At 39.0% G+C, this 22,088-nt stretch overlaps 1 protein-coding gene and 1 long non-coding RNA gene across 2 annotated transcripts; one reads left to right on the top strand and one right to left on the bottom strand.

Moving 5' to 3' along the window:
* Positions 1 to 14,048: 14,048 nt before the first annotated feature.
* On the bottom strand, positions 14,049 to 16,060 carry LOC144706849 (uncharacterized). The gene is made up of 2 exons (XR_013582331.1): positions 15,888 to 16,060; positions 14,049 to 15,238 (listed from the first exon to the last, which is right to left on the bottom strand). It is a non-coding gene; the product is annotated as an uncharacterized LOC144706849 (long non-coding RNA).
* Positions 16,061 to 17,805: 1,745 nt separating this feature from the next.
* LOC144706715 (transcription initiation factor IIA large subunit-like) lies at positions 17,806 to 21,594 on the top strand. The gene is made up of 11 exons (XM_078579716.1): positions 17,806 to 18,134; positions 18,817 to 18,981; positions 19,104 to 19,247; positions 19,340 to 19,394; positions 19,496 to 19,554; positions 19,798 to 19,923; positions 20,505 to 20,585; positions 20,679 to 20,736; positions 20,813 to 20,967; positions 21,049 to 21,132; positions 21,361 to 21,594. The coding sequence occupies exons 1-11, from the start codon at positions 18,015 to 18,017 to the stop codon at positions 21,382 to 21,384; spliced, it is 1,071 nt and encodes a 356-aa protein (XP_078435842.1). The 5' UTR covers positions 17,806 to 18,014; the 3' UTR covers positions 21,385 to 21,594.
* Positions 21,595 to 22,088: the final 494 nt, after the last annotated feature.

Genomic DNA, 22,088 nt, shown 5'->3' with positions numbered 1-22,088 from the left:
TGGCTAACTAAGGTAAGATACATAAGAAAGAAGATTCCTAAAAACATCGAATGGTGAAACACAAAAACTACCGATGAGAATCTACTTGAGAAATTGTGGATAGCAAAGTGATTGGCTTTTTAAACAAGTAGATAGCTGTAATTTTGATGATGAAAATAATTTATCAAGGTGCCAAAGGGCCCAGTTGATTCTTCAGGATTGGGTCGTTGCATAAAGTGTGACTTGTTTTAAGAAATTGTTATTTTGATGCTGAAGTGTGACCTGTTGCATAAATAATTGTTATTTGATCTATATATGAATTTATAGATAATTTATAAGAGCATTGCCTCAACATAATAATTTTATGGAATACTTAAGAGCCGTTATCTTTTTCATACAAATATCCAACCTTGTGTTTTTATAGTAGAGAGTTCCTATTTCCTTTATCCTAATATTGGTTCTTCATCAGAATCTTATTTTCCCTCTATCTATATTAGCACTATTAGATACGAGCCATAAATCTAATTATATAGTTAGAATACATGTTAGGTATCTAAATATCTCCAATGACTCATATTGTTAGATACTGATATAAATTCAATAATGCATAACTGGAATTGAATAAATTAACTATCAAAGTTGAAATCTTGTTGATTCGACATAGTTTTATTGTATATTTATTCTGACATTATTATAATTACATAGCTTTATAAAAAAGGTGACTTATAGAGTAATTTTTAGCAGGATATTTAAATGTTGTGTTAACTGATTATTGGTCGTCTATTCACACCAACCTTTCATATATTTTAGATTTATTTAACGGAGTTTGAGGAACTATCTGATTGCTCGTGAATGCACCAAAATTTGTGGAAAGCCTTTTGCTAATTTTAACTTTCAATGGACAATAAAGCTAATCACACGGATGATGGTAAGTTAATGATGACAAAGTGATTTGGTCTTTAATGAGCTTTAGTTAAGCTAGAATATCTGTCCACTAAAATAATATGAAATGGAAGTAGAAAGTCTTGAATTTATTTCAAATATCTACATTACTTAATGAAACCTTATGAATATCTGATGTAACTTTTTATATTTTATTTAGTTTAATTAGTTTTTTGACAAGTCGCTTGAAGGAGTTATAGTGAAACATTTGCTTAAGGTTATCTTCCTTTTAAAGGATAAAAATAGATAGAAGAAACTAATTAGGTGTCCATATATGATATAAAGTCCAGAATCTTGGACAAGAGACAACGATCTACCCTCTTGGACTAGAGACAGTGACCAAGACAATAAACCTGCAAAGGACAACAACAAAAAATTCAACTAGTTCAATTCCTTCTCCCATATAAACCTATTAGGGGACCTCAATTCATTTCTGATTGTATCAATGGAAAATAAAAAAATTGGCAGAATATTTGTTGTGCCACGTAAAATAGAGGGGACACTAAAAATGTCAATGTCAATCTAGTAGATGGTACATTTCGTTTTAAAGTATACGTCTCTTTTTTAAAAAAGTTAGATTAAAATACACAAGTATGCATTTAAAGTGTGTAATAAACCTTTTAAAATGTAAAAAAATAGCAAATAAGACCTGAATGTCCCTCTGTTCATGAAATGATGGTATACTTCTCAAAAAAAAATTAATAATTTTAAATATAAAAATTTTATTTATGCAATTTCTTATAAAAGACTTGATGTCCATGAAGAACCAAAGAAACATCATATTTCTTTGTAATCTGTTAATATATTAATTGGTTTAAATTATAATATTCATTGCACAAGTAATATAATTTTCTAATCAATGTATTTCACCATGTCATCATTGGTTTCCACATGGAGATAGTTTGATATCTGTTAAACACTTCAGATACATGGAAAGGTGTAATTGTAAAAGATCTAGTTTACTAGTGAAAAATATGTGAGATATAACTATATATAACTCAATTGTTTATTTCTCACCGAGAGTGTTTTTGGGTTATTAGGCTATTGATTTGTAGCTTGAAAATTATTTCTCTATGTAGTGGAAAGGTCATTAATCCATAATTCATCAATGAAAAAAGTAAATTGTGAGTAACTTGTTCTGCCTTTGACTTGATCCTTGGGTGAGTGCTTTCAAGGATTCACGTGCATGGTCTCTCTACATGTCCATGCAATCAAATTACTCTTTGATATCCTCTTCTCCTCCAAACCTTTTGTAAGATCTGGTTGATCTTCTTACCATCAAAGGCTTCAAGTGTAACGAGTGGAGTGCGGAAGGAAGAAGAAAAGAGGGGGTTCTGTGGTCTGGCTGGCCTGGGCACCTAAAATGGGTGCCATATATTTATACTTAGTCAACTTTTCACAAGAGTCCTTACGAGAAAAGTATATCCACTAACGTCATTTCAATATTACGTGTGTAACCCTCTAATGCGATGTATAAATCTAGTTAAGAACTTTAATGGCCTAATAAATTATTGGCCAGCATTATTAATTAACTATATCGACAAATGGATTAATTAATCAATGATTTATTAAACTCAATCGGTAGGTGGAGTTTCTACCCATGCAGTGCCAAACCACGCCTCGTGCTCTAGAAGATACATAGTAGTGTCTGAACGCTATTGTGGTACTTTAATTTCATTGGTTATCATATATGTATAATCCTTTATTTGTGCGAGACTCCCAATTGTCTTAGGGTACGATTAGTTGTTGAGCCCTAATTTGTCATTCAGTTTGTACTCATACATAATGGGAATCATTGGAGGACGTCTTTGATGGAAATATATGTGGTCGGCAAGCCAAGCACATACTCCACATCTCTTTTCATGTTTATTAATAGAACATATTCATTATAGTGCATGTATAATGCTTATAATGAAGTCCATGAATATATGACTAGACTTGGTAAATTATATTGATATTGTAATACGCATATCTCTAGTCTTTAAGCATGTGTTCTAAATATTCCTGTTGAAAGGATACTCTAGAAGGACATTGAAGTATCTCAATAGAATAACACTATCTACCCTCACTCATATGCTGAGTACTCCCAGTCCCCTAACCATTAGTGTGGAGACATGAAGAATAGATAATGGATGCTCTTTAGTGGAAAAGTTCACTGAATTCATCCACAAGAATCCTGAATGGTATTATACCAAACTATCAATTATGTTAATTCACATCATATTTGTGTAAGTGGCCCTTAGTCTTGAGACCCAAAACATGTATTGTGGACAGCCAATCGTACTTTGACTATGATCTACGAGTATCTAATCATGGGATTCTAAACAGTCTTAGTTTGCGGTTGCCGGAGGTTGCTGCCGGTCCCACGCGGTGGCCACTAGTAGCCACTGGCAGTTGGGCCCGCGGGCGGTCGCGACGCCCCTACGGGGTCGTGCACGCACCTGCGCACAGTTATAGCGTTCGAATGCGGCCCTAGGTGGGCCGTGGGCACACGTGTGCGATCAACACCGGGTCTGATGCCCAGCGTTGTGCACCGCGTCGGGATTGGGTGTCGCTTGTGATGAAAAACATCCATAAAGACGTAAGAAGTCATCATTTTCAATGTCTTTTTGGATGGTTTTCCATCCTATTTGAACCAAAGCACTCAAAACCTGGCCTTGATACCATTATTGGGTTGTGTGCCTTGGTTCATTCATGGAAAATATGATTATACGGATGCGGAAGCATGTTAATCGATTCCCAATTGATCTTTGGAATATATATCAAATGTACCTTATGGAGAACTTGTTACACCGTTGAATTTGTTGCTCTGAGATTGTTCTGAAGCTGTTCATGTGTCTGGCCTCTAGAAGTATCGATGCGATCATTTGGCGCTTGGATCTCCATCTCGTCTTCTTCAACTCTTCTATATAATCTTGAAGATCTTCTCACCATGAAGACACTCTCCTTGGTTGAGTGGAGAAGAGAGTGGAGAAAAAGGTGGGCTCTCAAATCTGGCTACTCTTGGTGCTTAAAATGATTGCCGCTTCCATATTTATGTTTTACTTAAGTTTTTCTCAAAAACCCATAGAGTATAATATATTCACCAATGCCCTTATGATATTATGTGTGTGATATTATAGGCCCATGTATCATTCTAGTTAATAATTTTAATGGCCAAATAATAATTAGTGGCTAACCTTATTAATTAACTATAGCAACATATAGATTAATTAAATAAGAATTAATTTAACCCAATTGATAGGTGATAAGCCAAAAATAGGGGTCAATTTTACCAATTTGAATCCCTTGTCGTTGTCAATTTTGGCTTGTACAATAAAATTTATAAAACCTTATTTAAAATGTATAATGATAAGTAGAGGTATCTTCCAAGGGAAGCTAGTAAGGAATCCAATTTGATGAACTACTTGAGTACTTTCACCCTAATTAGATTTAATTTGATCTTCAATGAAGATAAAATCAACCTAATTAGACAAGACAGTTAGAAAAGGGGGTAGAAGAGATGAGAGTAGAAGAAATAAGGGGCTCTAGATTGGCTTCTTTGATCCAAAGAGAAGGGTCAAAGGGGTCAATTAGAAAGGTTGAGAGGGAAATTATGATTAGGTTTGGTTGGTTTTGTAGGTTTGATAATTCAGAAATAACTACACTATTAGATAACAGAAAGGGAAATTTAATCTCCTAGAAATTGAAGTTTTTTTATGGTTTCCTTAATGTGCACTTGGAATAGCTAGGTAATTCTCTCAATCTCTCCTCTCAAGCTTCGTAAGGGCTTGTACATTTCGCTCAAGCCTAGAAATTTAGAAGTTCAGACCAATGATAACATGATAAATGAACCTATATTTGTATAAATTTTAGATGTTTTTAGTATTATTAATTTATAATTTATCATGTTATTGTTTGAATTAACCAAATATTTATGCATTAGCTAATAATTCCAACTTTTGCACATTATGATTATTTTTCACTAACTTTAGTGACTTCTATGAAGTCAATCAGTTTGATTTCTGATGAGTATTTTATAGTTCCAAATGTGCAAAAATTTACAGGAATTAGAAGATATCATTCTGAGAAAAATTGGAGGATTTTGGGAGCTTAGTGACTATCAAAATGGGCTACAAATGATGAAACGGTATTGTAGGCTTGTAAAGGAGAGATCAGAGGGGTTTGGACCACGACCTGAACTACCTATTGAGCCTGCAAACACATTACAAAAGAAACAAACTGGAAATTACAAGGCAAAGCTCTCAACCCATGGAGAAAAAGAGGCAAAATGGCAAGAAAAGAGAATAGATAATGCCCAAAGGGGTATTTTAGTAATTCTCACAATGTATAAATAGACTTTTTCTCCCTCATTTTCCCTCATTCTGGACGTGCTCTTGCAAGTGGCTGGCATTCTTCAGAATCCAGGTTGTTCAACCTGCTTAATGTAAGTTTATTGAAGTTTTCTCTTAATCTCGTCTCTTGTTTGCATTGAAAAATGCCTGATCCTGATGAAATATAAGGATCCATACTTGAGAGGAAGCATTGAGGGCTCAGTAAACTTGCATTGAGGCTTTAGGATCTTAGATTTCTACCTTCTCCATCATTTCCCATCCATTTACCCTTAAAATCCATCACTTTCTCACTCTAAACACTAATTTTCTCCACTTTCTCTCTCTAAAATAGTTTTTTCTCTCACTAGACCTTCATCTATATCCATAGTTACTCCCCTAAAAATTTCATAAAAAATCTCCTTCATTTGCACATCCAAATTCTATCTCAAACTCCTTCTACACTCTCTCTTCATTTTCTCTCTCTATCTCTTCATTTTCTCTCTATCCTCTCATCTCGACATTTTATCTCTCTAGAAATATTTTTCTCTCACTATAAAATATCTCCCTATATCTATCTAGATCCTCAAGCATTCCCTACTTAGAATCCCAAAAAAAATCACATTGAAATATCATTTCTTATCTTTTCAAAACACTAGTTTTTGTCTTCTAGCCATAACCGTGTGGTGCCGTGCCTGTGCGACAGAGACAGCCCTCTGCCTGCCGGTCCGTGCGCAGCCAGCGCACAAGACCGCAGGGCACAGGGTAGCCCTGTGCAGGACTTAGCCAAATCGGCTTAGTCCTGGCCATTGGGTTAAGTCTTAGTGGGCTGACCCACTAAGAGGCCTGCCCTCTACGGGCCAACCCAGGCCCGCCGGCCCAATCCGCCGCCGCCGCCGCTCCGTCGCCGCCGCCGCCGCCTCCGCTCCGGCGATTGCCGGAGTAGGTAAATTTTATATTTTTTTCGTTTTTAAAATTATTTAAAAAACAGAAAAAAAATCTGAAAAATCGGAAAAATTATTTTCTGCATTGAAAAAAATCCAAAAATTTTTGGAAACAATCTAGAAAATTAATATACGTTATTTAAAGTTATTTTAACACCTAAAACATTTCAAAAAAAATCTCTATTTACTCGTTTTTAATACTTATAGTTGTTTTTTGTATGTAAATTAATTCCAGAAAATTCTAAAAATATTTATTTCTGATTAATTTGCTAAGAGAAAACAGAAAAATTAGTTTAGAGATATATTTTATGTTTCTCCTTGTACTTTGGCTTAATTTAAATCATAGGGAATTTTGAAAATTACCAACAAATCCAGAAACATCCCAAAAAAATAGTAATTTTGACGTTTAAAATCATTTTCTTCATCCCAAGCTTGAGAAAGAATTCTGAAATTAAATTTCTGCCTCTCTATGGATCGACCCCATACTTGCCCTATATTAATTATAGAGAATTTAAGTGAAAATTTTTCATAAATATTGTTGGCTAAGTCTGAATCAAAACAACGACATAAAACCCCGAAAATTGGACTTATCAACCAAGATCAAGAAGAATGAAGAAGAAATTTAACTAAAAAATCATCCAAAATACACAAAGTTCAAATACAAAGAAGAAAAAAGGTACTAAATAGGTTGATCCAAGCTAGAGCTCCTCTCTGTCTTGTAGTTGTGATAGAGAACCATCCAGAATGACCCCCTCCTCTCGAAATTCAACTTTTATACTTAGGTTAAATTGTGAAAATTACCATTTTACCCCTATTGAGTAATTAATTTTTATCCATCAATGTAGGCTGGATCTGAATGATCCAACTATACATAGATAGAGGAGGTCAAGATGAGAAAATCCAAGAAAAAATCATCTCAATCGAACTTCAGGACCAAAAGTTAATAAATGAAAATTGACCAATCGTAGCCGTTGATCAATTTCCATTTATTTAATTTAATTTATTTTATACACGTAATGTCGTGCCATTCCCTGATTAGCCAACACATTTAAACTTTAAAAATCGGGTTCAATCTCGTTGGGCCATGTAACCCCTGTCCTGAAATCAAAAATAAAGAAAAAATAATAAAAATAAACATAAAATGTAGCAATTTTCATTTACCTATGTGCCCTTCATACTTTGATCCAATCACAGAGTGCCACGTCATCTCCCGTGCGTGCGCTTTGTATGCACAACACGGGAGGTGAACTTACCTTCGGACAGAGAATGTCCTACAATTTTTCAAAACAGCTCCCAATTAAATACACACGCACAAAACTACGCCGCCCAAAAATTAATTATGCAGATATCCTTTTTGCTTTCTCTCTCCTTCATTTTTTTCTTAAAACCATTAAATAAATCAAGATTCATTGCATTAAAACCTTAAAACTATTTAATTGCTTACAACCACGATCGAGAGCTGTTTTAGGGGTATAATTGCAACACATATTTACAAAAAGCCCCTAGAAGTTTGAAATTACTTTAAAACTTATTTTCTCCTTATAATTATGTCCTTTTCCTCTTTAAAAATTCCTTTCCTCCTCAAATAAAATCCCAGAAAAATCTAATAAAATCCTAAAAAATCCTAGAAAATTCCAGGAAATTCTAGAAAATTCAGTAATTCATCCCCACACTAATTAACCTCAAAATTAAAATTTAAACCTGCCATTTTCATTTAAAAATAATTATTTCAAGCTTAAATAAATCCAAGAAAATTCATAAAATTAACAGAAAATTAGCGAAAAATCAGAAATCACTTGGAAACATTCATTACATGTAAATATATGATAACAAACCCATTTTAAACTCTTTAAATGCATAAATTGTGCTAATTTCTTGAAAGAAATACCAAATTTAGGATATCATGTACCCCCCTATTTAAACATTGTTAGTCCCGTAGCAAAATCTAAGTAGTTTGCAAAATTTTCATTTTTCATCCAGTAAGGGAAAGAAAACAAGTGTGGAAGTGGTAGACATATCAATAACAAGGTGAGACGAAACATTAAGTGACAATTTGAGCTTCGACCTTTTCAGGAATGTGGATTCCTTTCTCCTTGGTTTGGATGCCTAAGTAGATGAAAAGGGAGTGTACTTGTTTCTAGGTGTGACACTATACTCTTAAGGTAATCTCGCTGCACTCATTTGATACTGACCTCACATCTCTTGCAAGCAAGATCACTCTCTCACGGGGTGGCGACCACCTGGTACTTGTCTCTCCATTAGCTTTTCTCCCACCCAAGAATAGAAGAAGCCAATTTCCTCCTCATGTTGAACACAAATATAGTTCAGGGACGTGGACGGGATGGTTTTTTCATCCTGAGACGAAAAAATTGTCCCGTCCAAGGGGGTCAGACGAACTTGTGGATGAAAAAGCGTCCACCGGACGATGGGATGGGACAATTTTTGTCATGTTGGACGAAAAATTCATGTGTTTGATAGTCCAAGGTGGTGGACGGACGAATGTGGACGAAAAAAATTGGCAAAATTTTTATTTAATTCCCAAAAAAATGTATGGATTTTCAAATAAATTAAAATCCCCACTTCAGGGTAAGTATTTTTTTATTACTGTTGAGTCCATTTCCAATTTACTTAATCAAATTTACTTGGGGAGTTTAATAAATCAAAATTAATTATAGATATGGAGAAATATTATGTGTATGGGTTGAATTCTGATTTCTTAATTTTAGATATGGAGAAATTAATTCTAGCATCCCTGAAGATAACAAGAAATTGTGCAATTACTTATTATTATATTGCGCTATTTATTAAAATATTATGTTTATGGTTCAATTTTGATTACTTAAATCAATGAATAGGGAAAACCGAGACCTAAAAAATTGGTTCCCTCTTTAGGAAATTGAATATTGCTTTTCTAGAGGTTAATTACTTGATCTGAGTATTTAAAAAAATATAAAAATGTCATACTTTTAATTTTTCAAATTAATTTATTTGTAGACATCAACTTACTTAAATGTTCATGCAGTCCCTTTAAATACTGCAATGCGAGAGTCACAGAGATGTCAAATCTTTTCTGGTATTGCTCTTGAGAATATACCTGACTTCAGATTATGAGTAAATGATTTTGAATGATATTTAAGAAGAGTAAGAAACATAACTAACAAAAGATGCTTAACACCCTGTGAAACAAGTATTTTCAGTACGAGGAAATTAGACAAACAATACGACGGAGAAGGGAACAGAAAATCTTGCTGATTACTTTAATAATAGGTATTTTCAGTACAAGGCCAGTAAGCACCGTAGCCGCCTCCCCCACGACCAAAGGCCGGCCACTTCCTAAAGGTAAATAGAGTGATCGATGTGAGACTTAATTACCACTCAATTTAGTTTTATCATGCAAATAATTGAAAGTAACTCTAGAAGGTAACAAACTACAATCTTTTTGAAGTCCAGAGCGGCATAAATAGTCGGTAAAAGTAAATATTAATATTCACAATAAATTGAAGACCAAGAATTAGAAATTGTAGCCTGATTGTCAAAGTTCGAAGAACAAAATCTGAAAAAATTGAAGAACTTGAACGACTAACTCTGTGATTCCTTGATTCTTAAACCTTAGATTCCTTAATTCTGAATGGCCATTTAGATCACCATTTTGAAATTGAAAAACAGCTAATCCCTCACACCATCTCAACTAATTGTCCAATAAAAACCAAAAGAAACCCTGTATTTCTTAAACCTTAGATTCCTTATTTCTGAATGGCCATTTATAATTTTGAGATATAAAAAACTGTCGACGCATCAACATATATCAGCGAATTGTTCTATAAAAATGAAACGAAACCCCGTATTTCTTAAACATTGGATTCCTTATTTCTGAACGGCCATTTATAATCATCTTTATGTATAAAAAACTGTTGATACATAAACCAATCTAATCATCTTGATTGTCAAAGTTCGAAGAACAAAATCTGAGTCAAGTTTATCTCAAGTTTATCATCTTGATTGGACTCGATTACTTTGAGAGTTCAATAGAGAGGGTCAGTAGGTAACCTGAGAGTTTTAAGGGAGTAATAATTTTTACGTCATGTCCATTAAATTCATATAAAATATCCAGGGACTGCAATAAACTTATCTTTGTTGTGCCATCAAGTTTATCTCAAGTTAAAGTGAAATAGGTACATCTTAGGTGCATTCAAGAGCAGACGAAGGAAGAAAATTCCTTATCTTAGTCTTCATTTTTAATCAAAATTGAAACAATAATTGAAATAGAGAGAGAGGAACGAAGAAGAGTAACTTACAATGAACGTTAAAGTGTATGAGCGAATGAAACCCGTCCACTTCGATCATGTTGTCCCGCCGTTACTCTGTAACATGGAATATAGAGAGTCAGTAAAAAGAATCATGTTTCTGAAAAGGTGGAAAGCAATAGCACGTAACACACCAGCACCCAAGCTGTTATCATCGTTGGAGTCATCATCGGAGTTGGAGGAGTCTCGCTCTACACGACGGAACATGCGCAGAGCATCATCAACATCTCAATGCTCTCTTCATAGAGGCGTGATCTTCAGTACGTTGTGATGCCTCGGCCGACTGAAAAAAGCCACTCCACTGGTGCGCTAGTCGGACTCACGACGAGAAATTAGCAAGCAATTACTGTCGAATTCGGCAACTACTGCATCCCGACATCCTGCCACCAACCTAGAGGGTTTTCCTCCTCCTCACTACATAGGATGTTAAGATACTTATCCAGCTCTTCCCTTGGCTTTGACCATGGCTGTTGACGATTGCACGGACGCGTACATTGCCGCTTGGACGAATATTGTATCAAACGGCGACTTACTGACAACACTCCCTGCTCTGAGTCACATTTAGCTGCTTTTGTCATAGCTGCATAATCCAATAGATTACCAACATAGGAAAGCACACTTTGTCAACATGACGGATCGACAACCTCTAATTTTGAGAATGGATCCAATGTTGCCGCTGTTGCGACGGTATTATTCCCCCAAAGTATTGTTGCATACTGTATCAATTTGTTATGCATAGCACCACATGCTGACCGCTGGGCATTCCGTCGCTTAGCATCCAATGCTCCCCTTGCATTGTTCGTAGCATGCTTAAGGCGATTCTTCACCTCCGTGACGAATGACGTTACTTCAGTTATTGGCAATTTCTTCGCCTAGCACACAAAGTCTGTTCCCTGGCACAGTGGGCCAAGGATGCACATGTATTCGTCTAACAACTCCCAGTCCTCCTGACATAGGCTGTAATCTCTGTTGGACGTCAAAAGGAACCTCATAGCCATGTGGTCCAGAAACATCTTTCTTATTAAGAGCACCCTCTAACATCGTGAAAGTGGAGTTCCAGCGCTTTGGGCAGTTGATCTTTATCTTGTTCGAATCCGGTAGGTCAAACATCTTGCACATATCAACATATTTTTCTAAACGCTGTGTGGATCCCTGAATGGCATTGACAATGGCTCTCACGCATGAAACTGCTTCTCCCAAACATGCAGCTGTTGTCGCAGTATCTTTGTTGACCTGTGAATCGGTTGGGTCATCCATGTCAAACGGTGCTATTGAGTGAAGATCTCGGACACGTAGCGTATTAGCTCTAGGAGGTTTTGGATTGCGAATGACCTTGAGTCCGGCCTGGACTACGAGGTTCAGTACATGGGTAACGCATGGTACATGTCAGTCCATGGTGAATTGGGGGTTTACTGTCCTCAGTTGATCCACAATGGAGGCCATCATTGTTCTGTTGTTGGACACATTGTCTGTGGTGATGGCACATAGCTTCGACTCGATGCCGTATTGATATGCAACTTCCACGACAATCAACGCTAGGTTCAAGCTGCTATGGGGTCCCTTGATATGTCGCAATCCAAGAAGAAACTCACATAACTTCCAGTCATTGTTGATCCCATGGGCTGTGATTCTTAGAAGGGCGAGGTTATTTTGGGATGTCCAAGCATCCACGGTAAGTGAGACACTGGAGACATCGGCAAACATCTCCACCAGTTTCCCTTGGACTTCTCTATACATCCTTTCAGTCGTTGCCTTCACCGCATCCGGATCAGGGATGTCCCCGACCACCTGTGTCCCGTAGAACCACAGTCTTGTGTAAGACTTCTTCTTCACAAGAAGCCAAGGAAGATCATTGTCGCAGATGAACCTCACAAACTATTCTTTCGTTTGCTCCATGGTGATGCCACGTAAGTACAACTTGTGGGAGAGTAGTTCGTATTGGAGAATGGTTCTCTGGTTAAGCTTGAGTCCCTTAATTTTTTCGTGAAATTTACGATGCACTCTCTCTAGATGTCTCCAAAATATGTTTGTGCCCTTATCTTTATTCCTCTTTATGATGACCTTAAGGATGGGGTTTTCTGCCTGACATAGCGTGCATTGATACTCGTCCGGGGAAACTTCAAGAAATTGATCTAAAACTTTCGACCGATTGTGTCTTACGCTACAAGTTGATAGGTTGCCATCAACCTCTACATGGATGCACTCCGCGGACATCGACGACATTTAGACTCCATTACTCTACCAATGTAATTAACAAGACGCAATCATTTGTAAAATACGTGTCACTTACATTAAAATCTGTCAAACTGGAATTTCAGAAAATATTTTGAAGATTCCTTCTCATGATAATAGATGCAACTCAAAATTTCAGAACACCACAATGAATAACAAATCTAATAGTATCAAAATTAAACAACACAATTCTCCAAAGTAAATAAATCCATGAAAAGTACATAATCAGTCAACAATTTTCATTATTCCTATCCCAAGCTTCATAATCAGTCAACAAGTACGTAATCACATACCCAATGACCAATTACTTTGTTTCATCATCCCTATTGCACATTACAAACACACGATAACTCTATATTTCTCATTGCTTATAAAAATCATAAGACTCTGTGTTTTTTCCTAATAAAACCAACATCGGTACATTTATTTTACTGAATTTATAAATTAAATCAAAGTTAAAACAAGCTTTGAACAAGGAGCCAGTACTGAAAAAAGGGTGAAGTTGGTGATGTTGATCGGGGGAACTCTTTGTCCACAAGTCAGGTTGACTCAGAAAATGGGGTTTAAATGAATATGGGAACTCAAGATAGTGGGAATAAACCTAATCTAGTGCAATATAAAACTGTTTCCGTAGAGAATAAGTTGGATAGAAAGATGTTTGGACATATCAGAATCAGTCATAGCGAATTGTATCAATTAGAGAATTGCATTCAGACTGATGAAGAACTATCACGTACGGGGAAAGTTGAGAAAAACTTGGTCATTTGTCAGAAATGCAGAAGAGCTGGATAATCTCAGAACGAAAGATATATAGAGAGTGAAGATTTTAATACAAAATGTCCGAGAGCGAAAGGAATTATCAGTTGGAGCAATGTTAATAAATATGTAAGCGAAAGGCATCGGGAGAGAATCATCCCAGGTGTTTTGCAACTTTTTTTTCTCCTTTTCGGATTACCAATTCAAATATTACAAAAAACTGACAAAAAAACTGGGTGACATGGGGAAAAATGAACCAATCAAAAGTTCTACTAGCAAGAACCAAATGTTAAAAGAAACTGATGGCGCACGCCATCAAAGACCGTCATCGACGTCATCCGCGCCTCGCGCCCGCGATGTCGAAGACCTGGTGATCGTGCTCAGTTATCCACTCTGTTTTCTCGTCTCTATTTCTCTCTCGTGTTTTGTCTTTTCTGTTCTCGTCGTCTCATTTTTGTCATGTTTTGTCGCGCACGCGACGCCTTCGTTCGTCCATGTTTTGTCGTCAAGGGGGAGCGGACCGTTGACCCTTCCTCCCCCCTTGGCCCTTTCCCCTCTCTTTTCCCCCCTTAATTTCCCCCTTTTACTCATGCGTTTTCCCTTTTATTTGTAATGGGGGGAGCCCACTTATAAGGGTTCCCCAAAGGGACCTTTGTAGCCCACTTAGGGCCCATCCTTTCCCCCTTATAAGGGAAGAGACGGCGCCCTAAGAAAGTTTAGACCAGTTTTTTACATTGAAGCATTTTATCGAACAGAAGGCTGGTCTCCTTCCTCGTTTTGAGAAGAAAAGAAAGAGAAGGAAGAAGAGGAGAGAAGAAGAAGAGAGGAGCAAGAAGGAGAGGAAAGAAGACCTCGTCGCCAGCGCAGCCGACGCCGCCGCCGCACCCCACGGAAGCCGACACCGCCCGCCGCCGCTCGCTCAATCACGACCGCCGCCGGCTACCGCCGCTTCGATGGCCGTGCGCCCGCAATCGCCGCCGCTAGCACCGACGCCGTGAGGGCCCTGACGCCGCCCGTCGGCCCCTCTGACCGGCGATGGCTCCTCCTCCCGAATCGCCCTCCCTGACCGGCTGCCGCCAGAGCCCGCGGTCCGACTGACCTCACGGTCGGTTGACCCCTCGCCGAACGATCGCGCCGACCGATCGTGATCGAACGACCCCCCCGACCGACCCATCCTTTTAAGAAGACTGGTCGATCGAGCCTAGCCGGTTCGACCCGACCCGTTCGACCGATCCGATCGGTCCTCAGATCCGACCGACCGACTTCGCGGATCTTAGCCGGTCGACCCAGCCAACCGGCCTGCCCGACTCTGGCCAATCGAACTGTCCGGTCCGACGATCCATTTGACCGATCCGACTGAATTGGCCGCCCCTTTGTTGGCGCTGCCCTGTCCTTGCTGCCGGCGGATCCGCCCTCCGGTTGAACCCGCGACGCTGCCGCCATTGTCGCCCTCCTCAACAACCAATCTTTACGTTACGTGCGAGCCCTACGGACTGAGTCCGTTCGGTCGTAGATGCCTTGGTCACTCCGACGAGGTTCGAGAGGCCCCCTGTCGCCGTCACCCGGCGACTCCCGTCCAAGCTTGGAGCTCGGCGCCTCCCTCGAGTCGGAGCCTGCACGTACGACACGTAGGACGTCATCCCGCATCGTAGTTACATAGCCGTTAGGCTAACCGTCAGACGACGACACCACCGTCTCCCGATACATTATCTTTTATCGTCACCGAGCCATCATACTCGGCGACGACGGGACGCCGTCTTAGACGCCCGTCCTGCATCAGAAACAAATCGAGTGAATGAATTGGTGTCGGGGTGAGAGATTACAAATGTTAGATGACTGAGAGAAAATTAAAAGTGAATGGCGGATCAAACAGATGAGAATAGGGACTAAATGCCTCCTGAAATTCACAAACACCTTTTATTTAACAAAAAATATGTTCTTCCAACGAAACCTGTCATTAATCAGTCGCCCCTATCAAAATCCCCATAATTGATCGAGTGAAAACCTTTGAGAAAGAGAGAACGAGAATAAAAGAATTAGTGATGACCCATGAAAATAACCACTAGATGCTGCCTACAGAACCACATTAAAGCTTAAGAACGCAACTGGCATCTGGGGCCGGTACAGAACCACATCGTCCGACATAAGAACTCGCAACTGGTCATCCGAAGAAGAAAAAGTAAAAAAGCCCGCGCAAAAGGAACAAAAACACACTAGAGCTCATGCCTTTTCAGCTCAGACCCATAGAGTAGATACGTTCAGACCAATGAAAACAAAAAATTATGTAAAAACCAAAAGAGAACAAGAGAAAACAGTAGCTTCTAGCGTGAGAACTCATCTGAAAATTTCCCCAAACCTTATCAAGCAGCCGGATTACTAGAAGACAGCGAAACAACAGAGGTTTAAGCAACAAGATTTACCAGAACACACGCCGATGCAAGATCTCGCCCTCAGTCCAAACCCTAGAAGAACCTCAGTAAGGTTACCTCACCGTCTTCTTCTTCCTTTGGAGTTCCACAGGATGCCCTAAATCTTCTTCTTCTTCCTTCCTTTGGAGGATCGTCCTGCGCCGCGCGGGGAACTATATGTTTCAAAGAGGTACATTTCAAAGAAGTAATAATTTTAACTTATAATTAAAATTATTACTATATTATAACTTTTCATCCGGGACGGAGGGAATGGTTTTGAGCCTGGACAGGACGAAAAACTGTCCCGAGATTATTAGACGGGACGTTTTCTTGTCGGTGGACGAATAACTGTCCAGTCCTTCGTCCCTACGCTGACATTGGACGTAGGACGGGACAAATTTCATCCCGAACCATCCCCGTCCCGTCCGCGTCCCTGCACTATAATTATAGTTTTCTATTTTCTCATTTTCCAGTATATGTATAAATGAAGTAAATACAAAATGTAGTTTTTTATGATGAACATAATAATAAATGGTACAATAATACAGATAATTTTGACTATATATTTATTTACCATAATAATTTATTGGTTGCCACAAAGAAAAAATTCCACTGATGGTAATTCATGATTAAGGGTTTTTCTTATTTTCAGTAAATCCCATGACTGTAGCCAGGTCAAAAATATACATTCCATTGAAGGATCTTATATGATTTCCTTTTCTTTAGCTTCGTTTATGTAATCTATCACAACTATGCCCTTACACTATCCATGTCTCTCAACATTGTTTCAAATATTGTGTACTCAATTGCTGCACATTTTTTCACACTAAACAAAAAAATAGAAGTTGAAAATAGGAAACAAATCTGTGTGAAAACAACTATGAAATGCAATGAAGCGAACCCTCCTTTGGCACTTTTCAAATATCCCTCTACATAAAACTTATTAAACTTGTTTAATCCATATCTCAAAGGCACATTAAACAGTCCAAACTTACACTTAGCCGAATACCTTTCTCACGTCATTTCAACATGCGATATACTTTCGATGCATGATCTTGTAAAGTCATTAAACTACTATCGGAAAATATAATTTATGAGTTTTCTCATGAATTTAGACCATAGGTGAGCAGAATTTTTAATTGTTAGAAAATTTAAGTATTCCAACAAATGTTGAATGATAAATTGATGGATAATAATTGATACCGCCGCTGCTCCTAGAAAATGGATCTACTTCAACTATGGTGCACGAGCGTCCAGGACGTGGACAAAGGACAGGATGGGACGAAGATCGTTAGTCCTACATCCTAATTATTTGAAGTTCGTCCGAATCGTCTAGTCCAGACTTCTTCCCGTCCCAAATATTTTCATCTACATCCTGCCTCGTTCCATCCCGTCCAAAAACCATCCATCTAAGGCATTCTCGTCCCGACCCACGTCTAGGACAAGGCAGTGCATTAGGCCATTCAGAATTTGACACGTGGCACAGCACATGTCAAATTCCAGCTGGAGCTCTCAGGCGTATACATGACTCCCCCGAAAAAACCATCCGGTCAACCTTACAAGGCCCCGGACGGGACGGTTGTTTCGTCCATGGACGAATCAATCGTCCTGTATGCAGACAGGTAGACGATTATTCGTCCCGTCAATCGTCCGAACTCCTGAACGGGACGACCTTTTCGTCCACAGGCGAAATCACCGTCCCGTCTGCGTCCGAGCACTATATCTTCAAGGGGGACTATTGAATGGACGGTGCCGATTGATCGAGATACACAGATGACTTATGCTGGCGGTCCATCGGACGGTTGTAAGGCCACTCGTAAGAAGACGAACGGGCCAGATTTTCCGTACCAGAGGCGGCGCGGGTAGGGGAGGACACGTGTCCCCGTCAGACGGACGGATGCAAAACTATTTATATTCCCTTCTTAATTCGATTTCTCTCGTGTCCGCCCTCTTTTCGCTCTTCTCCTCTCCTTCTCAAGCTTCGTCTCCGATCCATGATCTCGACGCTCTTCGATACCTAGAAGATCTTTCGTGGCGCCAGATTCCACTGTTTCAGTGGCATTTCTTCTGTAGATCACGCTGTTTTTGGCTCGATTGTTGATTTACGAGGCGCCGATCTACTTTCGCAAGTAGTAGGCGATGGCGACTACCAGCGTGGCTTCCGTCTATCTCCACGTCGTCGACGACGTTATCAACAAAGTCCGCGAGGATTTTCTGAATTACGGCGTCGGAGAGAACATCCTCAACGAGCTCCAAGGGGTAGCTCCCGTTCTCTGCTGATTCTTTGATCGTTGCTTGGATTTTCCGTTTTTGAATCGTTGGTATTTATTAAAATTTGTTCTTATCTGACGGAAGGGTGTTGGGTCGAATGACGATGACATTGTTGAGAATGAGATGGTTGAAGTGGGATTAAATGAGACAGGAATTAAAGATTTCCCTTTGTTTTTCAAACCGTTTGCATTTGTCAGATATGCTGTTGTCTAATTCAAGTGTATCGGATCAAATGACAAAGACATTGTTGAGAAAGAGATGGCTTTTCCCGTACGAAATGTTCCATTTTATTCATGAACTGGAGAAAGTTTTCCGTTTCCTTAGGTGTAAATATCTGTTGGCATGAAAAATAGATTGAGTGGAGCAGAATTGACCGGGAAACTCTTGTTTATTCCATTTTCTTACCTAAGCAACATGGGTAAATCTGCTAGTTCTGCAACATGGAAGAATTTTAAATCTGTAATTCAGAACACTATGAATGGATGATATAAATTGCCATATCAAGAATTCTCGATTGGCGATCTACTCTTTATACCCAAAAAATTCCATTAATGAAACCATTTAAATCCTCATAAATTTAGAAGATCCGTAACCCTTTCTCTTGTTCTAGTCTAGGTATCTTTGGTTGGACTTACTCATTACGCATTGTTGCTTCTTTGCGTTGTTTCAGCTCTGGGAAATGAAAATGATGCAATGCGGAGCGATCAGTGGAAATATCGAAAGAACGGTTTCCAAGGCGAATGGTGTTTTAGCCCCTGTTCATGATTTGAACGTGCCCTACGAAGGTCCAACTGAAGAGTACGAGACTCCGACGGCAGAAATGCTTTTTCCTCCGGTCGGATGAACAGCCCTTGTTCTTCCTTTCATATATTTTTAAATATTTCCGTCATTGTGACATTCCTGAGGTTTAACCTTTTTCTCACTTTCTTTCTTTCTTTCTTCTGTTGTAATGTGTAGACTCCTTTGCAAACTCCCATTCCAACTCCTCTACCTGGGCTGTTGGAGAATCAATTGTACCAAACGGGTACTCCTAATGATTTTGAACACACTGAAGATCTTAGAGATGGCGATGCCAAAGCTTTGAGACCTAACCCGTTCATGGTACATGGTTTATTTATTTTTTTCCTTCTGAATAATTGTTTATTTTGGTCAAAATCTGGGCCAGTATTGTTTTACTTTTCCTTGGACTCCAGCCCCCGCCTTCCCCATGGATGTCTCAGAGGCCTCTCGGTGTTGATGTTAATATTGGTGAGGAATGAAATTATAATATTTATCTTTGAACATTTCTTATTTTTAGAATTCCCTTGTTTTCTTGTTGTTCTTGATTTTTGGTCCTCTTTTGCTGTTAGCATATAATGAAGTACAAGATGAGGTGGATAGAGGGGTGCCTCGTCATCCTAGGACGCAGGTCTCTCACTCTCTCTACCAAGAATTCTCTCTTAATTTCTTCTGTTTTTTTCTTGTATCTTCTGTTTTTCCTTCTGCGTTGTTCTTTTTTAAACTGATTCTTCACTAGAGATGATGTAACAAAATGACCTTGTTTAAGTGTTCATTGATACAAAAATTACTCGACAGGCATCTTAAATTTGATTTTTTCATTCGCTTTGAATTTCGATCTTTACGATTTTCTCTGTTTATAATCTTTTCTCAGGATTTCTTCATGGGGTCATCTGGTAAACGCAAAAGGGGCGACTACCCTTCGCAATTGCCACCAGATGGGTTTATCCCGCAACAAGATGGAGCATCTGATGTCATTATAGAGTTTACCTTGCAAGAGGTGTTGCACTATTCTTTTATTAAACTGCATTTTCTATAATCTGGTAACCGTGTCTTTTTAAACCTAGAAAGAAAGCTATACTAGTTTCATATTACTATGTTAAATGTTTTTGGTACCTCTAGTTTTTTGGTGAAGTGCTTAATCTAATTATGCAATCAAATAAATGATGTTAAAATAAAAAAATGAAAACCGAAACCTTTTGAATTAATGAGATCAACCATGATCATCTATTTTGCTTCCGTGCCACAGATATTTCTGCTAATATTTTTGCTTCAAGTCAGATGGGTAATCTATCTATTTAGCTTAAAATAAAAAAATCACGTTGAATCAGTGAGTTCAGTCATAATTAATCTATATAGCTTTAATTTGAAGATTTCGCTTTAAATACTCTGCGTAATCTAATTTATAAATTAAACAAATGATCTTATAATAAAAAAGGCGAAACAGATTCTTTTGAATCAATGAGATCAGTGCTACTCTGCTATTTATTTTCGTTTCGACAGGTTTTTCTACCGATCACTTTGTTTACACTCTACTGATTCCGCATATAAACTTGACAATTTGTTCTGACATTGGTTTAGGATATGAAGAAGGATGACATCAGTTCTGCGCGAAGTCTTTGCCTCCCCCAACTTGATGGCATTAACGATGACTACGGCTCTGTAATTTCTTCCAAACCCTGAATCCTAAACTGTGAATCATAATCTTGAACACTAAACTGATGTCATCTCTCTGGCCTCTGGCAACCATCAAAGCCATATAATCCGCATGGAGATGCGGGGGAGGATTATCATACCTTGCCACCGGAGAATGGTCACTGCTCTGTCCACGTCGACATTCTTTTTAATGATTCAAATGTGAAGGTGGATGAAACTTTTTCTCTCCTCAGCGGGCACGCCGAGGATGGCGCAAGGTGCAGAAATCGGAGATGATGAGCCTCCCCTGAATGAGGATGATGATGACGACGAGGACGACTTCGATGATCTTGACCAGGAAGAGGAGGAGCCCAATACCCAGCACCTGGTCCTCGCGCTTTTTGACAAGGCGAGGCGCATCACCATCTCTCTCTCTCTGTCCCTCATCCCTCTTCTCGTCTCTCTGCTGATACCCATTCACTGGTTGTAGGTGACACGTGCCAAGAACAGATGGAAGTGCATGCTCAAGAACGGCATCATGCATCTCAACAACCGAGACATACTGTTCAACAAGGTCAGATTCATCTTTCATTCTCATTGGTAGGGCTCGATGTCGGTAGGTCCGTTTCATCTTGCATTGACGTTGACTGTTGACATAAATATTCCATATCTAAAATGTCAACTCTGTCAACGTCAACATCGTCACTGTCAACAGTCCACGCTTCAAGAAAATTTGTCATATTGACGTCATCTGCCTGGTTTCTCATGAGTTATCATTTCAACATTTGTGCTCAATGTCCAGGCGAATGGGGAATTTGAGTTCTGAACCGAGCATGGAACATATCGAAGGAGATAAGAGAGAGAGATGAGAGAAAGAGAGAAATCCTGCTTCGGCAGGGATGATGAGATGGATAATGGCCTTCTCTGTCGCAGCTTGTTCAGTATCTAGTCATGCCAACTTCGAATTATTTTTCATGCAAATGTCACGAGCTATTGCCTTCAGTTTTATATGATATAATGTGTTGCCTGGGTGGACTGGGTTGAAATGTCAAATGCATGATCATCCCACATGGGGCAGTTTTCGTCCCACATCGTCTGAAACCGTCCCGTCCCAGAACCACCCCGTCAAGAACCTTCTTGTCTGGGAACTGTCCCGTCCGGGAACCATCCTGTTGGGAAACGGGCGCACCCCTGGTGTCCTGACTCTGTATGACATTGAGAATGTAAAGCATTAGAGATTTTGATTCGTAGAAGTTTTAAAATTTGAGTGAAAATCATAAAATGGAAGTTTACTCTATTTTTAAGATTTAGTACAGGTTTTGTTGCAGTCCTGTCCAATGCGTGTGGAGGGGATGGTTCTCGTCCCGAGATGAAAAAACCATGGCTGCCTTCATGCCGACGAACTTCCATCTTGTCGGACATCCGACACCTTGGATGTTCCGCCCATCACTGGGTTTTTTTTGTACCCGGAATGAAAAAACCGTCCCGTCCGTGGCCGTGCACTATAGATATGTGTCATAATGCATCACC

Source organism: Wolffia australiana, chromosome 8 (genome assembly GCF_029677425.1).
Source record: "Wolffia australiana isolate 7733 chromosome 8, ASM2967742v1".
In the NCBI taxonomy this organism is placed as follows: domain Eukaryota; kingdom Viridiplantae; phylum Streptophyta; class Magnoliopsida; order Alismatales; family Araceae; genus Wolffia; species Wolffia australiana.
The sequence above is the reverse complement of the archived record's forward strand: the minus strand, read 5'-3'. Positions and strand labels throughout refer to the sequence as shown.